General features: G+C 36.1%; 1 protein-coding gene across 3 annotated transcripts in view; it reads right to left on the bottom strand.

Moving 5' to 3' along the window:
* The window catches only part of LOC149779592 (DNA mismatch repair protein Mlh1-like), a 302,826-nt gene that overhangs the window by 241,472 nt on the left and 42,565 nt on the right, over positions 1-18,789 (bottom strand). For all 3 annotated transcript variants that reach the window (XM_089940364.1, XM_089940363.1, XM_089940362.1), the window contains exon 6: positions 8,169-8,260. In XM_089940364.1, coding sequence (XP_089796490.1) covers positions 8,169-8,260 — 92 coding nt within the window. The remainder of the gene's footprint in view (positions 1-8,168; positions 8,261-18,789) is intronic.

Raw genomic sequence — 18,789 nt, 5'->3', positions numbered from 1 at the left:
ATTAGTGACAGTAGCTGGGTGGAAGAACAAAGCACTGAAAAGGTTTATCCTAAACTTAGTATTCTTTTGTCCCGCAGCACTGTAACACCAGCTGTTTGCAAATATTACCCTATTAATAAAGGTTACTGTTATGACTGCTATCTGACCATTACAATTTAATCCCACAATTCCAATTTTAATATCAATAAACGCCAGTGTCAAGCAACCCTACACCACAAGATAGACTGAACATAAACTAGGATTTTGCCATCATGAAACATTACTCATGAAACATAACTCTTGAAACATTACCTTCAGCTTCCCATTAATGGTGTATTAATCAGACAAATTGAGTCTGCATGCATTTTTAAGCAATTTTCTAACATAAAATATTTCAAATTTCCAACATTGATAAAATCAGCATAAGTGGCATTCAAAATGTATGATATTCATCGGAAAACACAATTATAGAAATTCTAACCTTCAGTATATTGTTACTTGATGACTTCACCTTGATTCAGGAAAGGGAAGCTGTACTTTACCAACAAGTTCTCAATCCCCCTGACAAAATTAATATTTATCATGGACCTGCATTTTATGTGTCAATATTTAAAAGCTTTATGTAGATAAGATGTATAGCGTTGGAAATATGGATTGATGTATGTCCACAGCAATAAATATATAAATGAGACTCATTTTCAGTAAGAAATTCAGAAGTAGGTCACAGTGACATACCTCTCACTTGAAAGCAGGTATCTTGCTAAGATGCAACTACATGTTAAGTTTGACCAGTTTTGATTTCAGTATCAATTATGTTTTCATTTCAGTCCAATTGAAGAACATAAAATTTCTGCCGATAAAAAGTCTATTGGTTTAGAAATCAATCGAGTGATCAAAATTTGTAAAACTACTGGTCTGAAATCCTGTCACATGTATGTAAAACTGTAACTGAAGTGTGAAGATTAAGCTTACACTATTTCTTGATAAAAATAGGAAGCATTTAATTCACTAGCAATACTATTGATATAAAACAGGCTGGGAAACTTTGAGCAGGATGGCAACATCTCGGCTAGATATTTATCAGAGAGGGTCGGTAAACATTAAACACACTCAACAAATGAAAAAATATTTAGCTGACTTGAGAAATTGTGTAAAATTCCAATAGAAGACACATGCTCTCCTAAAAGTCATAGGATTCTCATTCTTAAACGGAATACATGTACTTGACATGTTAACATAGGCTAGCAGAGAATTAAAACATGACAAATTTGTCGAAAATTTCGTTTTGCCCAAATCTTTTACAACATCCCACTCGGCCACCATGCTGGCATATGTGACATGTTCAAACATGTAATTAATAAAAATAATTATATCTGTAATATTCATGTGAAAAATACAAGTGCTTTGTAATAATATATTTTTTACAATAATTTTCTCATGAAAAATAAAGACATGCTCTTAATATCATTACATTCACAGCAAGATTACTCCGGAATTTCCATACATTCAATAATGACAGAAATTACCAAAGCACTTTACAGTGAAAAAGCACAGTGGAAAATACCACTGAAAACAAAACTGTGATATACCAGAAATACAGTGCACCTTTATGTATTGGTGTACCTATCCAGGCCTAATGCTGTTAATTGCACATATCATGAATTGTTTAAAGGTTTCTCTATTTTATCGTTATCCATATTTGATGGCAAGGCAGTATCATTTATCCAGCATTGAAAGGCTTTTATGCCAGGATGCTTTCTGTCAATATTTGTCAAATTCTGTTAATCAGTTCTTTGAGATAACAATTCTGAAATGTTTTTCTAACATTTGCTACATGGGTATATTTGACACTGGATCAGCATCATTTGCAGAAAATTTGGAACACCTTAAAATTGCAGAGTTCTAAATAAAAATCTAAAAAACTGAGGAGTTTACCCCCACATATGGAACTAAAACATTTCTAAGGGTTAACTTGTAAACACCATAAAACAAAAAAATGATCTATGTGATAAGGCCATGCCCTTCTGAATGCATCAGATGGCTTAGTAACCTAGACCATTTCAGGTGCATTGGATTAAATGGCTGCTGAAGCAAGTTTTTCAGTATTCAAGTGCCATCAATTTAAACAAGCTTGGAACATCCAGAATTTGCATGAAATGATACTCTATATTAACTGAATATATTAACACCATACAACATGGACTGTGCTCGTAACAGAAGCGGATTTGCTGACAAGTTTGGACTAAATGCTTAAAATCACATCGTTTTGCATAATTTGAGCACATTAAAAAATTTCTTTATTTCTATGTACATGAAATATGTGCATAAAATACACAAACATGTTACACACCTGGAGTTTCAAAGTAAAATGCGTTTTGAATTTTTTTAATTATTTTGCGCAGACTTTGAGAATATGATGTAACGAGATTTTCTCGTTTTTAGTAGTAGTGGCAATCTTTGACGATGGATAAGTAACACAAGTTTAAATCTGAAAGACCTTCACGCAAGGTTATTTAAGTTAATTTGTTCAAATTCTGTTAGCTGTTTTTACGAAGAATTTTTTAAAGAATTTAAATTTTTGTAATAGAAGCCATATTTGATGGCAGAATGGTATCATTTGTACCAACTGCAGGACCATTTTATGCCACCGTGTTTTCTGTCAAATTTTGTCAATTCTGCTCCACGTTTTTTTAGAAGCAGTCATTAAAAAACATCTATTGCTGGAGTGACAGCCAAATTTGAGGGTGGACAAGTATTATTATACAAACCTGAAAGTCTTTCTTGCCTAGAAGCTCTTTGGACCAGTATTATTATACAAACCTGAAAGTCCTTCTTGCCTAGAAGCTCTTTGGACCAGTATTATTATACAAACCTGAAAGTCCTTCTTGCCTAGAAGCTCTTTGGACCAGTATTATTATACAAACCTGAAAGTCCTTTTTGCCTAGAAGCTCTTTGGACCAGTATTATTATACAAACCTGAAAGTCCTTCTTGCCTAGAAGCTCTTTGGACCAGTATTATTATACAAACCTGAAAGTCCATCTTGCCTAGAAGCTCTATGGACCAGTATTATTATACAAACCTGAAAGTCCTTCTTGCCTAGAAGCTCTTTGGACCAGTATTATTATACAAACCTGGATGTCCTTCTTGCCTAGAAGCTCTTTGGACAAGTATTATTATACAAACCTGGATGTCCTTCTTGCCTAGAAGCTCTTTGGACCAGTATTATTATACAAACCTGGATGTCCTTCTTGCCTAGAAGCTCTTTGCTAAATTTGGTCAAATTATACTGAGCAGTTTTTGCTAAGTCAATTAAAGCTTTTTTATTTTTACAATGGCAGCCTCATTTGATGGTAGATCAGTATCATTTGTAAAACTTGTACAGCCGTTCATGAAAATTGCTTTTAGTCAAATTTGGTTGATTTTATACAATCTTATTAAAATCGTCAAATTTGGTTAAATTATATAATCTTATTAAAACCATGAGCTCCAACATTAGAGAAATCTAACAGCCGTTGATAACAGTTAATGTTCTGCTAACCCTATGGAATCCTTGTTCCACTTACTTTGAAAGCCTATCAGCTAAGGCATTGAATTTTGTGTTAGTGTAAGCTACTGTAAGCAGTGTTATGTTCCAAATGAAGCTTTTCACCTCAGCAGTATAAAAGCTGTAATTTGACTGGTGAATAGAAGTACTGTGAATTAAATCCCATTTAACTGTACAAGTTCTATCACATGTCCAAAAGAAAAGATTATTCCGAATGAGTTTAAGTGGTGTTCTGAATCAATTCCAATCCTGAATTTGCTAATGTGCCAGTAGTCTTGCTGTTTTACAATGATAATCCAGAATGTCTTTAAATGAATACAAAATAATCCCAAAATATTCATTTTATCTTAGTCAATGAGCAGTTTGTAATTCCAATGAATAACTGAAATAAATTAATCCTCTCAAATAATACTTGTACACAACTAAAAGTCTTAATTTCACTACAGATGTTTAAGATAGGAATGAGTAATTCTTAGGTAAACAACCTTTATTTAAAAAAAGCTAACACAATAACAGAACCAGAAGGAGGATCATAAGTTCATTTCCAGAACAGCCTAACTTATAAATAAGGTCAGATCACTTAACTGTTTGCAGCCAACTAATCAGAAATCAGGTAGTCCACAGAATTTTCAAACAAACATGTTTACAACAAAATGACATTATCTATAAGTACAAAGCTGCAATCATGGACAAAATCAGCTAATATGACCCCGCTATAGCATACTCCATTATAACACGAATTCGATATAACGCAGTCATGGCGTGCCTCCCGAAATTTCATATATATATATATGTATTTTTCTTGTGCACAAAAAAACTCTTAAAAAGTATGAAAAAAAACCTAAAAGGTTGCTTATCATTTTGGGGAAGAGATCGCGCATGAATAATACAAGACGATCATGGCTTGGCCCCTTGAAATTTTATACGTATTTTTCTCATACATAAAAAAGGTTTTTTTTTCTTCTTAAAAGTAAGAAAAAGAAGAAAAAAACACATAAAAAGTTTATTTCGGGACTGCATAGGTCTTTGCCAATGTCGCAAACTTGGATTGTTTTTCCTTATTAGCTGCAAAACATACCATGTGGCTTTTTTTATTTCTTGGTGACATTGTTGTCTGTTTAAACTTTTATATACAACCATTGGTTTTGAGTGCAGAAATTCAGAGGCCCCATGAAAGGAAGCTGCAAACTGGATATAAAATGCACTGAAATTTATCTATTGTAAATAAACAAATTCTTTGTCCATACTGACAAACCAGGTAAACAGTGCATTGTTATATCATAATCCGCTTATACTGACATCTAGCATGAGTTCTGTATGTTGTGAAATATCCGCTTTTTTGTTGTTGACATTTCTAGTAATGGAGATCAACCGGACGAGGCATTGTCTCATAATCTATCTTTCATCGGATTTTCGGCTGCTCGCTAGTAATTAATATATTTACAAAGACTGACATTTGTATGTGGATGGTAAGTAAAATTCCTCTTCATTTCACTCAGAATAAAATCCTTCAGAACTCTCACGTTTTCTGTAATAATCCCTGTAATTAGAACACCTGCGTCTCTATCATCTGTTGACCCTTTGTTAATTTTCAGATGCATGCGTGGAAGGCAGCATCACGCTGCTATCATATCACAAATGTAAAAAAGAAATGTTAAAAAAATACATCTCACTTATTGGCTTATTCAGTAGGCATGGACGGACAGTAACTAGAATAGTATAAATGACGGCCGATTCCTTTTTATAAATGTACCCAGATAAAATAGTTTGCTGAAATTTCAAAGGAAACATTACTTTTGAAGCACCGACTGTTAGAAAAGGTTGTTCTATTCCAGCTTGTATCTCATCTAAATTCAAACAGTCATTGTAGCAATGTACAATCTGCATTTCGCCCTTGACACAGTACTGAAACTACTCTTCTATAAGTAGTTAATGACATTCTCTCTGCATTGGATAGTGGAAAGATTACAGTCCTCACCCTTCTTGATTTGTTTGCAGCATTTGGCAGCATTCATGATACAGCCTTACTGTGGTTCAAGTCCTACTTGGTCAACAGGACACAAATTGTATCTGCAAATGGAATACACTCCAGCCCAGTTGATCTATGTTGTGGTGTTCCACGGGGGTCTGTTCTTGGACCTGTTCTCTTCATTCTGTATACTTGATCGATCTCAAGTGTCATAGATCATCATCCAGTGTCTCACCAATTGTACGCTGATGACACCCAAATATACAAATCTAGCCACCCAAATGAAGTTGATGCTACCATCCAAGGTGTGGAGAGGTGCATTTCTGATGTGAAATCATGGATGACAGGTAACAAGCTGCAGATGAATGATGATAAAACTGAGGCCATTCTGATCACAACAAAAAGACTTTCTCATTCACATCCTTTACCTCAACCAATAAATATCAGCAACACCAACATTAAGTTCGCACAATCATTACAAAACCTAGGTGTTACTCTGGACAGTACTCTCACATTGCACCAACATGTCATGAACATATGCAAGGCTGCATATCTTGAGCTGAGACGCATCAGCTCAATTCGCAAATATCTTTCAGTTGATGCCACTAAAACACTTGTGTGTTCATTAGTACTTTCAAGACTGGACTATTGTAACTCCGTTCTGTCTGGTTCATCTCAATATCTGCTCCAGAAACTTCAGACCATACGTAGAGTACCATGACCAGAGCACACCTACCCGCTGCTCTGTACCCTACACTGGCTATCCAATCGATCCAGAATCAAACACAAAATTTGTTCTCTGTGCTACGTTTCACTGTCAGACTCTAGTCCAACATACCTATCCGACCTCACCCGTGTGTACACACTAGCAAGATACTTACACTCCTCTTCTGACAATCGTATACTCATTATTCCCACTATGAAAACGTAGTCATATGGACAGCGTTCTTTTGCATACCAGGGCCCAGCAACATGGAATGAATTGCTCACTGAACTTAGACACAAAGACACAGTGATCACATTCAAGAGGGCTCTCAAAACTCACTTATTTCGACTGCAAGAACAAACTTAAAGACCTAATAATGTTTCCTACCTGAAATATTCTCAGCATGTTTTTTTATATTTTAATGTTTTTTCTAATTTCATGGTGTTTGTTTTTGTAATAATATTATTATGTTTTTTTTATTTATCTTATACGTGTTGTCTAATGTTGCAAAGCGCTTAGAACTTCTAAAGATTAGGCTCTATACAAAATCCTCATTATTATTATTATTATCAAAACATACTCAGCAAATGGAAAAAATACCAGTCTCAGTCATGCAATACAATTATTTGATGTTGCCACCACAATAAGAAATGGGCATTCGTTTGGTTCTCCAAAGATCTCCTTTAGCGGTGACTTCAATAGCGCATGCACCCTTCATCAAAGAAAGCTGACTACAATCTTTCAATAAAGCAAAGAACTTTTTTTCAAAGGAAATACCAAACTTAAATAAAAGTGATGGAATCTGATGGACTTTTACATTTTCCAATGTGAAACACGTTAACTGTGCTGTGAAAGTTTCCTTTTTGTTAGGTAAAAGTTGGCTTAAAATGCAAACTAACTTTTACTGACTTAGAATGTACTTTAAAGTAAATGTGCTTCATCATTCATTATGTGATTGTGCTATGTTTTTCCAGTGAATTCAGACCAATATGACCCATTACAAAATAATGAATATTTTAAAACTGTGTGTGCATATTTTCGATGTAATCATTTGTATTGTGGATTCAATGTATATGTTGAGGTTCGCAGGTGAGTACACGGTGTTAATACACTATTCATACTATACATTAGACATCTATATATAAACAAGATTCACATTTATGTACCAATTCATGGTTCTCTAAATAAACTATTATATTATGTCTTCTGTTTTCATTACAGGTATATTTCTCATTTAATATGCATCAATTCAAGATGGTAACTGTGCCAACGAAGCACGTATTTTACTGCCCACATTACCCACACACACACCCACAATTATTTTTTTTGGCAGGGGGTACATTTTCTTCACCTAACTGACTTGGTTGCATATAACATGGTTCAGTATATAACGCAGTCGGGTTTTATGGCTCCCAACTACCGTGTTATAGCAGGGTCACACTGTATGTATGTATGTGTACATATATATAAATATATATATATATATATATATATATATATATATATATATATATATATATATATATATATATATATATATATATATATATATGATGGCAAATCACAAAATCGGTTCTCACCTGGAATGGCCTTTATGCAAAGATGCTATCAAGCTTGGTTAAAATTGATTTAGAGAAGTTTAACATAGCAACTGTTAACTGAGGCACTTGTGTCTATGTAGCTGCCACTTTATTTTTTACACCCCACTACACTGTAATATCCAGGTCCTACCTACATGGTCCTTTTGGACAGTAGCCTGAAACTGATTTTCAACCCCAGGAGTTACTAGCAGCTGCAAAGTAAATCCATAAACTGGCCAGGTAAATTCCACTCATGTCTGTGGAGTTGAGTGCAATTTACACCTTCTGGGTGTTGTGATGCCAGCATAAGTTACTAAACTACACTCAACTGCTCTCTACACTAACGTAAGTATAACATGATTACTCCATTTTGTGTGGTCATACATTACCTGCTGACAACCTCAGCAATCCGAGCATGCTCCTCAGCTGGACTCTTTAGGGCTTTTCTTCTTGTGGCAATATTGTAAAATAAATCTTCTACCTGCAAAAAACATGAAACAAAGTTAGGGGTTTAATAAATTACAATCTTACCTGCTTAATTACCTCTCTTGAAAACATGGAGGGGTATATGTAATCTTACAATTTTATCTTTACACAGGAAATGTTGGAGAAATTAACTTCATAAAATATAACTTAATTACATTTTATTTCCTTTGATAAGTGTAGCTGCTCATCTTTTCAGCATAAAAAAGTATTTCTGCAGTGCTTAAATTTGTGTATATCTTTAGCATGCAACATGGACCTACCATTTTATCCCAAGGATGACTGCTTAAATTTGTGGTTTCTAGGAACTATAAAATCCTTAAAGCCAATGCTACTAACAAAAGGAAATAAATTTAATATCTTAACAAGAATTAACATTAATTATTTTCATTAACTTATAATTAAATTATAATGAAAATAATGTAAAAGGATTAATTTTGGTTTAGAATTGTAAGTTTGTAAAAAAAGAGTACATGGAAGACATATTAACTTGTCTGTCCTAGAATACATCATACTATAACGTTCTCTACATAACATGGTCAGTGGTTACGGACTACAATGACCACATTATAATGAGAGAGTTTTAATGGGGAGATTTAACAAAGTAGGAGTTGCAAATATGATGTATAAGTTTTGCTACATTTGCTTGATTTTCAGTGTGATGTTTGCAAAGTTAGCATGACTCATTCACTTGTGTGCCCTACATCATCTATGATGGGATTTGGCTATAGACATATAAGGAGTCGTGCTAACTGAAAGAGAAAGAAGTATGCCACCAAGGAATGAGTGTTGTGACGTCAATGAAGTGACACTAGTTATTGAAAATACACAATTTCACCTAATATGGCCTCAATGAGAAGGATCATCAGCTGTTACGATCTTCTCCACAATAAAAGCTGTTACGATCCTCTCCACAATAAAAGCTGTTACGATCCTATCCACAATAAAAGCTATTATGATCCTCTCCACAATAAAAGCTGTTACGATCCTCTCCACAATAAAAGCTGTTACGATCCTCTCCACAATAAAAGCTGTTACGATCCTCTCCACAATAAAAGCTATTACGATCCTCTCCACAATAAAAGCTCCAAACTCCTTTTTAAGCAGGATGACACTTAAAGGCATCAGTGGTGAAGCTGATTTTTGTTGTTGTTGTTCTAGGGTTTAACGCCATTTTTCAGCACAAGATAGGCCATACGTGGCGGCCAATATAACTGGTGGAGGAAGAACCCTGGAAAACCCAGGTAAGAACCACCGATCCACAAGAAGCTACTGGCAGGCTTTCCCACATAACTACATTAGCTGAGCATGAAACTCGAACCCACACAGACAGAGGTGAGATGGCAGTGATCCAGAATGGTGAGCACTTTAGACCACTCGGGGCCCCTTCATGGAAAGATAAGAAATGTCAAGCATATTAAGGCCTCAAAGGGCTCAGCCCCAATGGAACATTTCTGGAGGGGACAATGGTATGATGCAGTTGTCTTCCATGTTAGCCAGTATACTAAGCCAGTCAGGGACGTATCATATGTAAATATTACCCGATATTTTGAGTATCCATTAAGTTATTCCCCTACCATTTAACAAAGGTCTGGTGACTGTTTCCCACTTGCAGAGGTCTGTTTCCCACTTACTGAGGTATGTCATCCCAAGTGAATTGCCCAACATTATCACAACTGTGTTTCTATGGATATGTTCTACCCAAATGTGGAAGGAATTGAGAACGGCTTTCATTTCCAAGAGGCTGATATGAGGTGCTCTCTCTTGAAGGATCCATCACCGGTACAAAGTGACACAGTAATAGGCATACACCTAGGCTGAGGAGCTGTAAGAAACATCCTGCAATAGGTATACACATATGCTGAGGAGCTATAAGAAACATCCTGTAATAGGTCTACCCCTAGGCCGAGGAGCTGTAGGAAACTTCCTGTAATAGGTCTACCCCTAGGCTGAGGAGCTGTAAGAAACATCCTGTAATAGGTCTACCCCTAGGCTGAGGAGCTGTAAGAAGCATCCTGTAATAGGTCTACCCCTAGGCTAAGGAGCTATAAGAAACATCCTGTAATAGGTATACCCCATGGCTGGGGAGCTGTAAGAAACATCCTGTAATAGGTCTACCCCCAGGCTGGGGAGCTGTAAGAAACATCCTGTAATAGGTCTACCCTTAGGCTGAGGAGCTGTAAGAAACATCCTGTAATAGGTCTACCCCTAGGCTGAGGAGCTATAAGAAACATCATGTAATAGGTCTATACCTAGGCTGAGGAGCTGTAGGAAACATCCTGTAATAGGTCTACCCCTAGGCTGAGGAGCTGTAGGAAACTTCCTGTAATAGGTCTACCCCTAGGCTGAGGAGCTGTAGGAAACTTCCTGTAATAGGTCTACCCCTAGGTTGAGGAGCTGTAAGAAACATCATGTAATAGGTATACACCTAGGCTGAGGAGCTATAAGAAACTTCCTGTAATAGGTATACACCTAGGCTGAGGAGCTGTAAGAAACATCCTGTAATAGGTCTACCCCTAGGCTGAGGATCTGTAAGAAACATCCTGTAATAGGTCTACCCCTAGGCTGAGGAGCTGTAAGAAACATCCTGTAATAGGTCTACCCCTAGGCTGAGGAGCTGTAAGAAACTTCCTGCCTAAATAATGTCTTGTTTGATGTTTTCTCTGATACATGAGCTATATTTTTAATGTGTCTGGCAGAAAAACACCATATTGTTAAGAGTTTTATATCTTGATCGACAAAATGTTGACACGGGATAAGGTCCAAGTGCCATACATTGATTTTCAATCCAGAACTACAAATGATGACAGAAAGTTTGTTTATGTTGTGAACCAAAATCCAAACTTATCAAATGTGTTTTTGGTGTGTTGTGCAGGAACAACAGCATCTCTGTGTCTCATGTCATAAACTCTCAGTGAAGACCCAAGTGCTAGACTGGTACCATATGAATCGGCATATGAAAGTAAGTGTCGGACATGTCAACACTGATTGTGTACTCATCACATCTGTATCACAGGTCTCAATAGTCACTGGAGTTAGTAACCAGAAATGCTCTAGAGTAGAAGCCTGTATGTGTAATTTTCGTACCATCAACACCACCTTTTTAAGCAGAAAAACTTGATTTTCTTGTGGAAAAACATATATCATCATGGGATCACTTAAGAGCTCCTTTATGAAGGTAGGATGATGGAAGTGGAGGGTTCAGATAATGGAATCCAAAGACACCTATCATTCTGCAAGAATACATGTAGTTGGTCCAAATCTGATGAAAATGGAGTAGTCTGGTGCCCCAGGTGGGTTGCTGAGGTTGTTGGTGACCATGAATCATCGACTACAGAAGGTTTGGAAAGGAGAAACCGTGTTCCTCTCTCTCTCCTCCCTGTGAAAATAGGGCATATGCCTGCTTTTAATTTGCTTGGCCTGGAGAAAAGAAAAAGCAGTCATTGCCAAGTACTGCCACTGCCAATCCGCTAGCAAAAATTGCCCCATCTCATATACATTCACTAACAGAGTCATGCCAAGATAGTATAATGCATTTAAGTTAAAGAGTGACTCATTTATACCTTTCCTTCCAACTTCCTCAGTTTGACACATTGCCAGAAGTCGTGAACCAAAAGATGAGTGCATAGGAAAACAGCATTGAATGTTAGCTTTTACAGCTCAACTAAAAATTTGGCAGATGTAGAGAGCATGACATTCCTAACATTGATGAGGTGTTAAAGATTTTATCAATATATAGTCAAGGTACATAAGGAGAATATATTCTGTATGTAGCTTTCTACCAGTGAGGGGAGAATGTTGCATGCAGCCAACTCATCACAAGATAGCTCTTGTGTTACCTGGATCGCAAATGCTCCAAGAGATGTCTGGTGATTTTTGGTATTTTTAACAACTGTGGCAAACTGTCTTCTTCATCATCATCTACATCTACATCTACCAAGGGAATGACCATGTAGCTTGAATTGATTAAAGACAGAGGAGATCATTCTGATGGAGACAAAATCATATAGACTTTACTGCTGCCATGACCTAAAATCCATCCATTCCCGTGTTGGATTCATCAACAAGAAATGATGGTGAAGTATCATCAGTATATACAGTAAAACCTGTTATGAGCAACCTCTGCTATGAATGACCATATATTATTTCTGACCACAATCATAATGCACGGATTGATTTTATTATATAAACACTCTGTGATGGGCAACCACCTGTTGAACAAGACCGGCAACCACGGTGTCTTGGCTAAAGATGCATTTTGGAACTGCTATGAATGACTGCATCGCAAAAATGGGGATAAAGTCCGTCAACCTTATTTAATCATTGTAACAATGCCTGTTTACACCGTTCTAATGAAAAACACAACCCCTAATCCACCCAAAAAAAAAATAGGCTAGCTACCGATATCTGAAATACTATTATGTATGCTTATAGTGTTGATATTTTCTATTGTAAACCAGACTGAAGTACGTGTTGATTATTCCAACACTTAGCCTAGTTCCTGAACTTTTCGTTGCTAGCACCTATATGCATGAGTAAAACCCAATATCCCTATGAATGACTAAATCGCGAGAACAAAGACAGACACCACTTACCTTTATGTAATAAATGTAACAACAAAGAGTAAAGATCGTTCTGATAAAAGACAATGTGAAAAGAACAAACCTCCTCCAAAAAAATGGAGTCTGGCTACCGGTTTGTATATAGTAAGAGATGGTACAATATGTAAACCAGGCTAATATACATGTCGTATATTGCCACTGTAGTGCCGAAACTAAGGTAGTGGTCATGTATATTGTTCTGTCTTTAATCGGTATTGCCTGAGGGTGAATAAGGTCACTATTAACCAGCAAGTGATAATCATTTCTGGGATTAAATTGATAGTGTTAAAGGCTTGTGATGTTTGTTGTTTTTTCCCTGATGCTACAGTTATTACATCCCAATCATCAAGCTGTCGTCTAAGTTGGTGTGACCGTGTTACACACATTTTTTATAGAGTTAATTTCTGTATGTCTTCTTTTAATTAAGCCACTGACTTTTGTCTCTGAGTAAATGATCATACTGACTATAAAGACAGTTTTGACTGTTTTGCATAAACAACAATTAATGAAATAAGAAAATGTTAATAGCGATAGCCCAATAATAATTAAAATTAACAATACACATGCTTTAAGACTAATGTTAGACGTCACTGAACACTGGCTGCTGCTAATACTGAAAGCCTAGTTGAGGTAGGTTGTATTTGAGCAACATTAATATTTCTCCCTTCTCGCCAAGTGATGATCCACAAAAATCCCAAAAAATCTGGCCAGCGCCACTAAACAGCTGCTTGCTCGGAACGCTTGAAGCTGATGCAGACAAATAGCATGTAGCTAATTTGGCCAAGTATGGAAATAAAACCTGTGAGAGTTCCACAAGCTGTTTTCTTCTCGTGGCAACAGAGGGCTGGCCAGATACAATTCAAGCACCATGTCAACAGCATCATTTACGTGGGTTGTTTCGTTGACCATACGGACAGGTTCGTCACAGTCCATAGACAACAAAAAAAAAAACAGACAAGACGTTCATGGTACAGTGGCATTTGTTTTAGTTTCAGTTTTTCTTTTTTTTTGGTCAGGGGTTCCTCTTGCTTGTTAGCTGACGCAACTATGATGCATTGTCCTCTACGCCATTCTTTGGATCTGGTCACAAGTACTTCTTCACTGAATAGGCGAATTGTGGATCCAAGATAGTGGCCAAGATAATCTTCTTGTTGCTGGCAACGTCAGAAAAGCATGTGTTCAGTGACGTCAACATATCACGGCGCATTGTCCAAATACATTGACTCACTTCATGCTCTCGAGCCAGCAACATTCAGAGCATTTTCAGCATAGGAAGAATGACGGATACTTATGTTTGGCTATCACTTACTTCCTTGGTAATGTCCGTGAATGGGCCTAACGTGTCCACAATATTGTTATTCAAGACCCACTATTGGGCTGTTAGACTAGGGAGGTCATAGAATGTAGCCTAAGCCCCCAAGACTTGTTTTTGTTCACATAACAAAAGCAACTTATTGTATTAGAATTCCAGCGTGTCTGGACATTCTGGACAAGTTTCTTGTGGGCAATGTTGTATTCCTCGCATAATTCGTCCAGTTTGCTTGCCAAATATTCTCCACGTAGATGGATGTATGCACCACGCTGCGAGTCACGAGCTGAAGCAGCTCAGCAGCTGGATTACCCAGGGGTAATGTCCATGGCGCTGGCATGCCAATATCAATGCTGTATAATATTCATATGTCAGCGTTCAACTGCTTCAGCGTGCAACTGCTATTCATTGATTAGCAGCATTGCAGGACTGGCTAAATAACAGATTAACTATAATGAGTCATAGTTTCATAGTAGTCAGAAAATCTGCTAGCTATCTAATCTGCCTAGATATCTGCTAATCAGTATGCTGGAAGTTCAACAGCCACATGAGGCCTCATTGGCTGGTTGGAGCTGTGATTAGGATGAGTGCATGAATGGTATTGATAATTTGTTGTGTGCAGACAATCAGTGATAGTTTACAGCAAGTCTGTTAAAAAGTATTTACTTTTAAGAATATATTGTCTTTCAAATAACCCTCAAATCAAATGTTTATTCCTTAGTTTCCACTATTTAATTCTGATTTAAAATTCAAGCCATGTCAAGATGAATGTTATGCTTGAATTTATATTTTGTAAATTTGTTTACATCAGCATTGATTATTTATGCCGCTACCGATTATACAGATTGTTCTAATAATCGGCCCGATTATGAGTATGGCAGATTAATCAGTACAGCTTTAAAAAAAACTAACCTTGTATTGTTATCATTTATTCCTTTTTTTCATCATGAGTATTAAAGAATAAAATATATCCACGATCTCCATATATGTAGCATAGGCTTCCATACTGAAGCGTGTATCGCTTATGTCCAATAACACATGACACGTTCATTAACATGAACACTGAGAAACCAACTGTGCTCAAACGCTTGAAGATGCTATCCGTCTGAAAAAAGGATCCAACAAAATCGCACATGAGAGAAATAATCAACTGATATTTTGAAGACAGCTGTCATTCACACATGACACAGTGTTAGGTGCAACATAACCAAGACTGAATTATATCCAGGTCAACTACATGACAGTATCTCGCAAATAAAAATCATTATCTGACAACGCATTCACTTTAGTGCAAGTGATATCTTTTCTCTAGCACGGGTTACAAATATATCATTTATAGCAAGTTACTGTGCATACTATTTACCCACAGACATCAAGGCCCTTTTGTTATATAACTACAGATGCCAAGCAAATGGAAGCCCAATTAGTGAATAAACACAACTGGTAGCGAGCAGCAAACTCTTTCTTTGATCATACTGACAGGGCATCAAAGACAAAGGTTATTTTTATTACAAAGCAAGTCGATCTCAGAAACCGACTTTGGACACCGTGAAGTCAGTTTTTCTGTTTTTAAAGGATATCAATACAAAGGTTATTTAATTGCAAAGCAAGCCGACCCTGGAAGCTGATTTTGGATTCTTTCAAGGGTGCTGATTTTTTTTGTGTGATTTTTTTTAATATACAAAGATGGCCGAGATATGGAAGCTAACTTTGGTTCCTTTTCACCAGTATTCACGAGAATTGTGAAAATAAATTGAAGCAATGGAACAAATTTTAAAGTGACACAATATAGTGCTTCATGTATGGGCATCAATGACCCAGCGTCACGCAGAAAATTTGGAGAAAATAAAATCATTTGAAAAATTCATGAAGGGAAGAAGAGAAGCAGATGTTTTCGCAAACAAGAGGGAAATAATCAACTTATATTTTAAAGACAACTGCCGTTCACGAATAACACGGTGTTAGGTGCAAAATAACTGAGATTGAATTATATCCAGGTCAACTATATGACAGTATCTCGCAAATAAAAATCATTATTTGACAATACATTCACTTGAGTGCAAGTGACAATCTTTTCGCTAGCATGGGTTACAAATGAATCATTAAAGCAAGTTACTGTGTATACTCTTTACCCGCAGACATAAAGGCCCATTTGTATTATAACTACAGATTCCAAGTAAATAGAAGCTTGGGTGGTGAATAAACACAACTGGCAGGAAGCAATAAACTCATTCTTTGAACTTACCAACAGGATTTTCAAAGACTGAGGCTATTTTTATTGCAAAGCAAGCTGACCTCATAACCCAACTTTGGATTCTTTGAAGCTGGTTTTTCTGTTTTGAAAGGATATGAGTACAAAGGTTATTTTATTGCAAAGCATGCAAACCTCGGAGACGAATTTAGAATTCTTTAAGTTTGCCACTTATTTTTATTTTTAAATATACAAAGACAGCCAATATTTGGAAGCTAACTTTGGTTCCTTTTCACCGGTATTCACAGGAATTTTTTTAATAAATTGAATTGGAAAAAATAAAATCATTTGAAGAATTCAAGAAGGCAAGAAGAGAAGTAGATGACTTTGCTGACAATATGATCACATGGTTCCCACGCTTTTCCAAAGATAAATTTCCAGGTTATTTCCAGGGTTTTCCAAGATGAAATTAATTTTTTCAAGGTTCACATACAACCATTACTGAATGGAATTAAAGAACATTTTAGATTATAAAACATGCATTTTCTAAATCTAAAGACGTTTCTCTTTCAAGACTCTCCAAAACATCTATGTCAGAAAAGATGATCATGTACAAAACCATAAAATGTATCACACGAGACAAGTTTGATTATATTCCTATAAATTGGCATGTAAAGTCATTTCAATGTACAGAATGAAAATTCAACAATTATTTTGGTGACATACATTATGTTGCCAAGTGGGAACAACATAATTGCCATAAATTAGTTTTGTTTCCTTTCAAACCTTTACTTCTAAAGAATTCTATAGCAATAAATACATATATATGAATCTTATAGAAAGTAAACATTTCAGTACAGCGGAACCCAGCTATAACGCGATAATTGGGGTCCACAAAATTGGATTGCGTTAATATCAGGGTCACGTTAATGCGGGATTTTACAGTATTTTACTTTTTTGAGAGAACAGCTCATTGACACATATACGTGTATTCATGTCTACGGTATATGATGAATAGGGTATCAACACCGTTTACTATCATGCTGTCGTGGCATTCAGTTCATCTATAATGCATGTAATTCCATTGAAAAACTGCACACAGATTTACAATATTCAATATTTTTTCCCTGATCAATGTATTTGAATTCAACATCTAATATATAGCATGAACAGAGTATCAATACTGTTTACTTGCCATCTGATAGTGTACCGTTTAGGCTTGAAATTAATCCATAAAATATGTAATTCCATTGCAAAAATTGCATACATATATAACTATTCAATAATTCTGTCACACTCCATTATGTGTCATAATTCAATGGAAAAAATTAACAGCAAAATTAGGTTAAGAAAAACGAAGCACGTGTACAGTTCATTACGTTCCAGGGTCCATGAACGGTGTCTGTACAAATTTCATACTGCTAAAATTTTCTCACATGCGTTTCCATGTACATTTATCCCATGCAAATTTCCAATAATTAACGCTTGTATGCCTATTCATCTGAACGACTACAAAAAGAATAATTACAAATCAACACATGCTTTCAGCATGCATATAACTTTTACATCATATTTTGTGAATATCGAAAGAAACGTGTGAAAACTACTATACTAATCAAGGCGCAAAGTGCAGAGAATGATTTGCGTTTGTAAACTTGCTTTTCCATAACGGTAAAATATGTTTATAAAAAATAGGAAATTAATAACGAGTTCATAAACAAACACCATACCCATGTAAAACCCGAGAACTAAGTGCAGTAGGCCTGCAATAGTCACGAGTCACTTTTTTTTAAAAATTGTAACGCTGAAAGCATGTACAATTTCATACCCTTTCAATTTCCAGCTAATAAAGTGGACATCATTTACTGGTCAACTGACTGCATCTAATATCACCGCCAAGCCCAGCAAACATGTTGGCGGCTTTCATGTTTTGATGTTTATTAAATTGTGAGAATCTTTTATCAACCACCGCATTGTCTGTTCTTTGTTTGTGTATGCAGTTAAAGAAACACGTCGGCTATTCTTTGAGCAACGATGGTATACAGAATTAATAGAAGACAATCACACAGACGACTTACTGGCTTTACTCATGGATCAGTAACAAGTAACATTTCCGATAATGTTTATTTTGGCATAACACTTCAAGAACAATGTTCCTGCTAAGCTGCGCACGCGCAGCTTGTTTGATGTCTTAGCGCAGCTAAATGTATTCTGCGCGCAGAGATAATTCTTTTGATTTCTCATGAACACAATTTCTTCTAACTGATTACAGTTGTTCGTTGTTCAAAATATTTTCAGTCTTGACATGGTTGAGATTAAAATTCCAGATGTTTCATTTAATGGCATTAAATCTATAATGATCGTGATGCCCCACCCACTTTGACGCACCCTGCCTGAGGATACAATTTCCGTAAAAAAAATTTGCT

The sequence above is a fragment of the Sinohyriopsis cumingii genome, chromosome 17 (assembly GCF_028554795.1).
Source record: "Sinohyriopsis cumingii isolate HCF-2022 chromosome 17, ASM2855479v2, whole genome shotgun sequence".
NCBI classification, from domain to species: domain Eukaryota; kingdom Metazoa; phylum Mollusca; class Bivalvia; order Unionida; family Unionidae; genus Sinohyriopsis; species Sinohyriopsis cumingii.
Note: the sequence above shows the minus strand (reverse complement) of the source record. Positions and strands in the feature narration are given on the sequence as shown.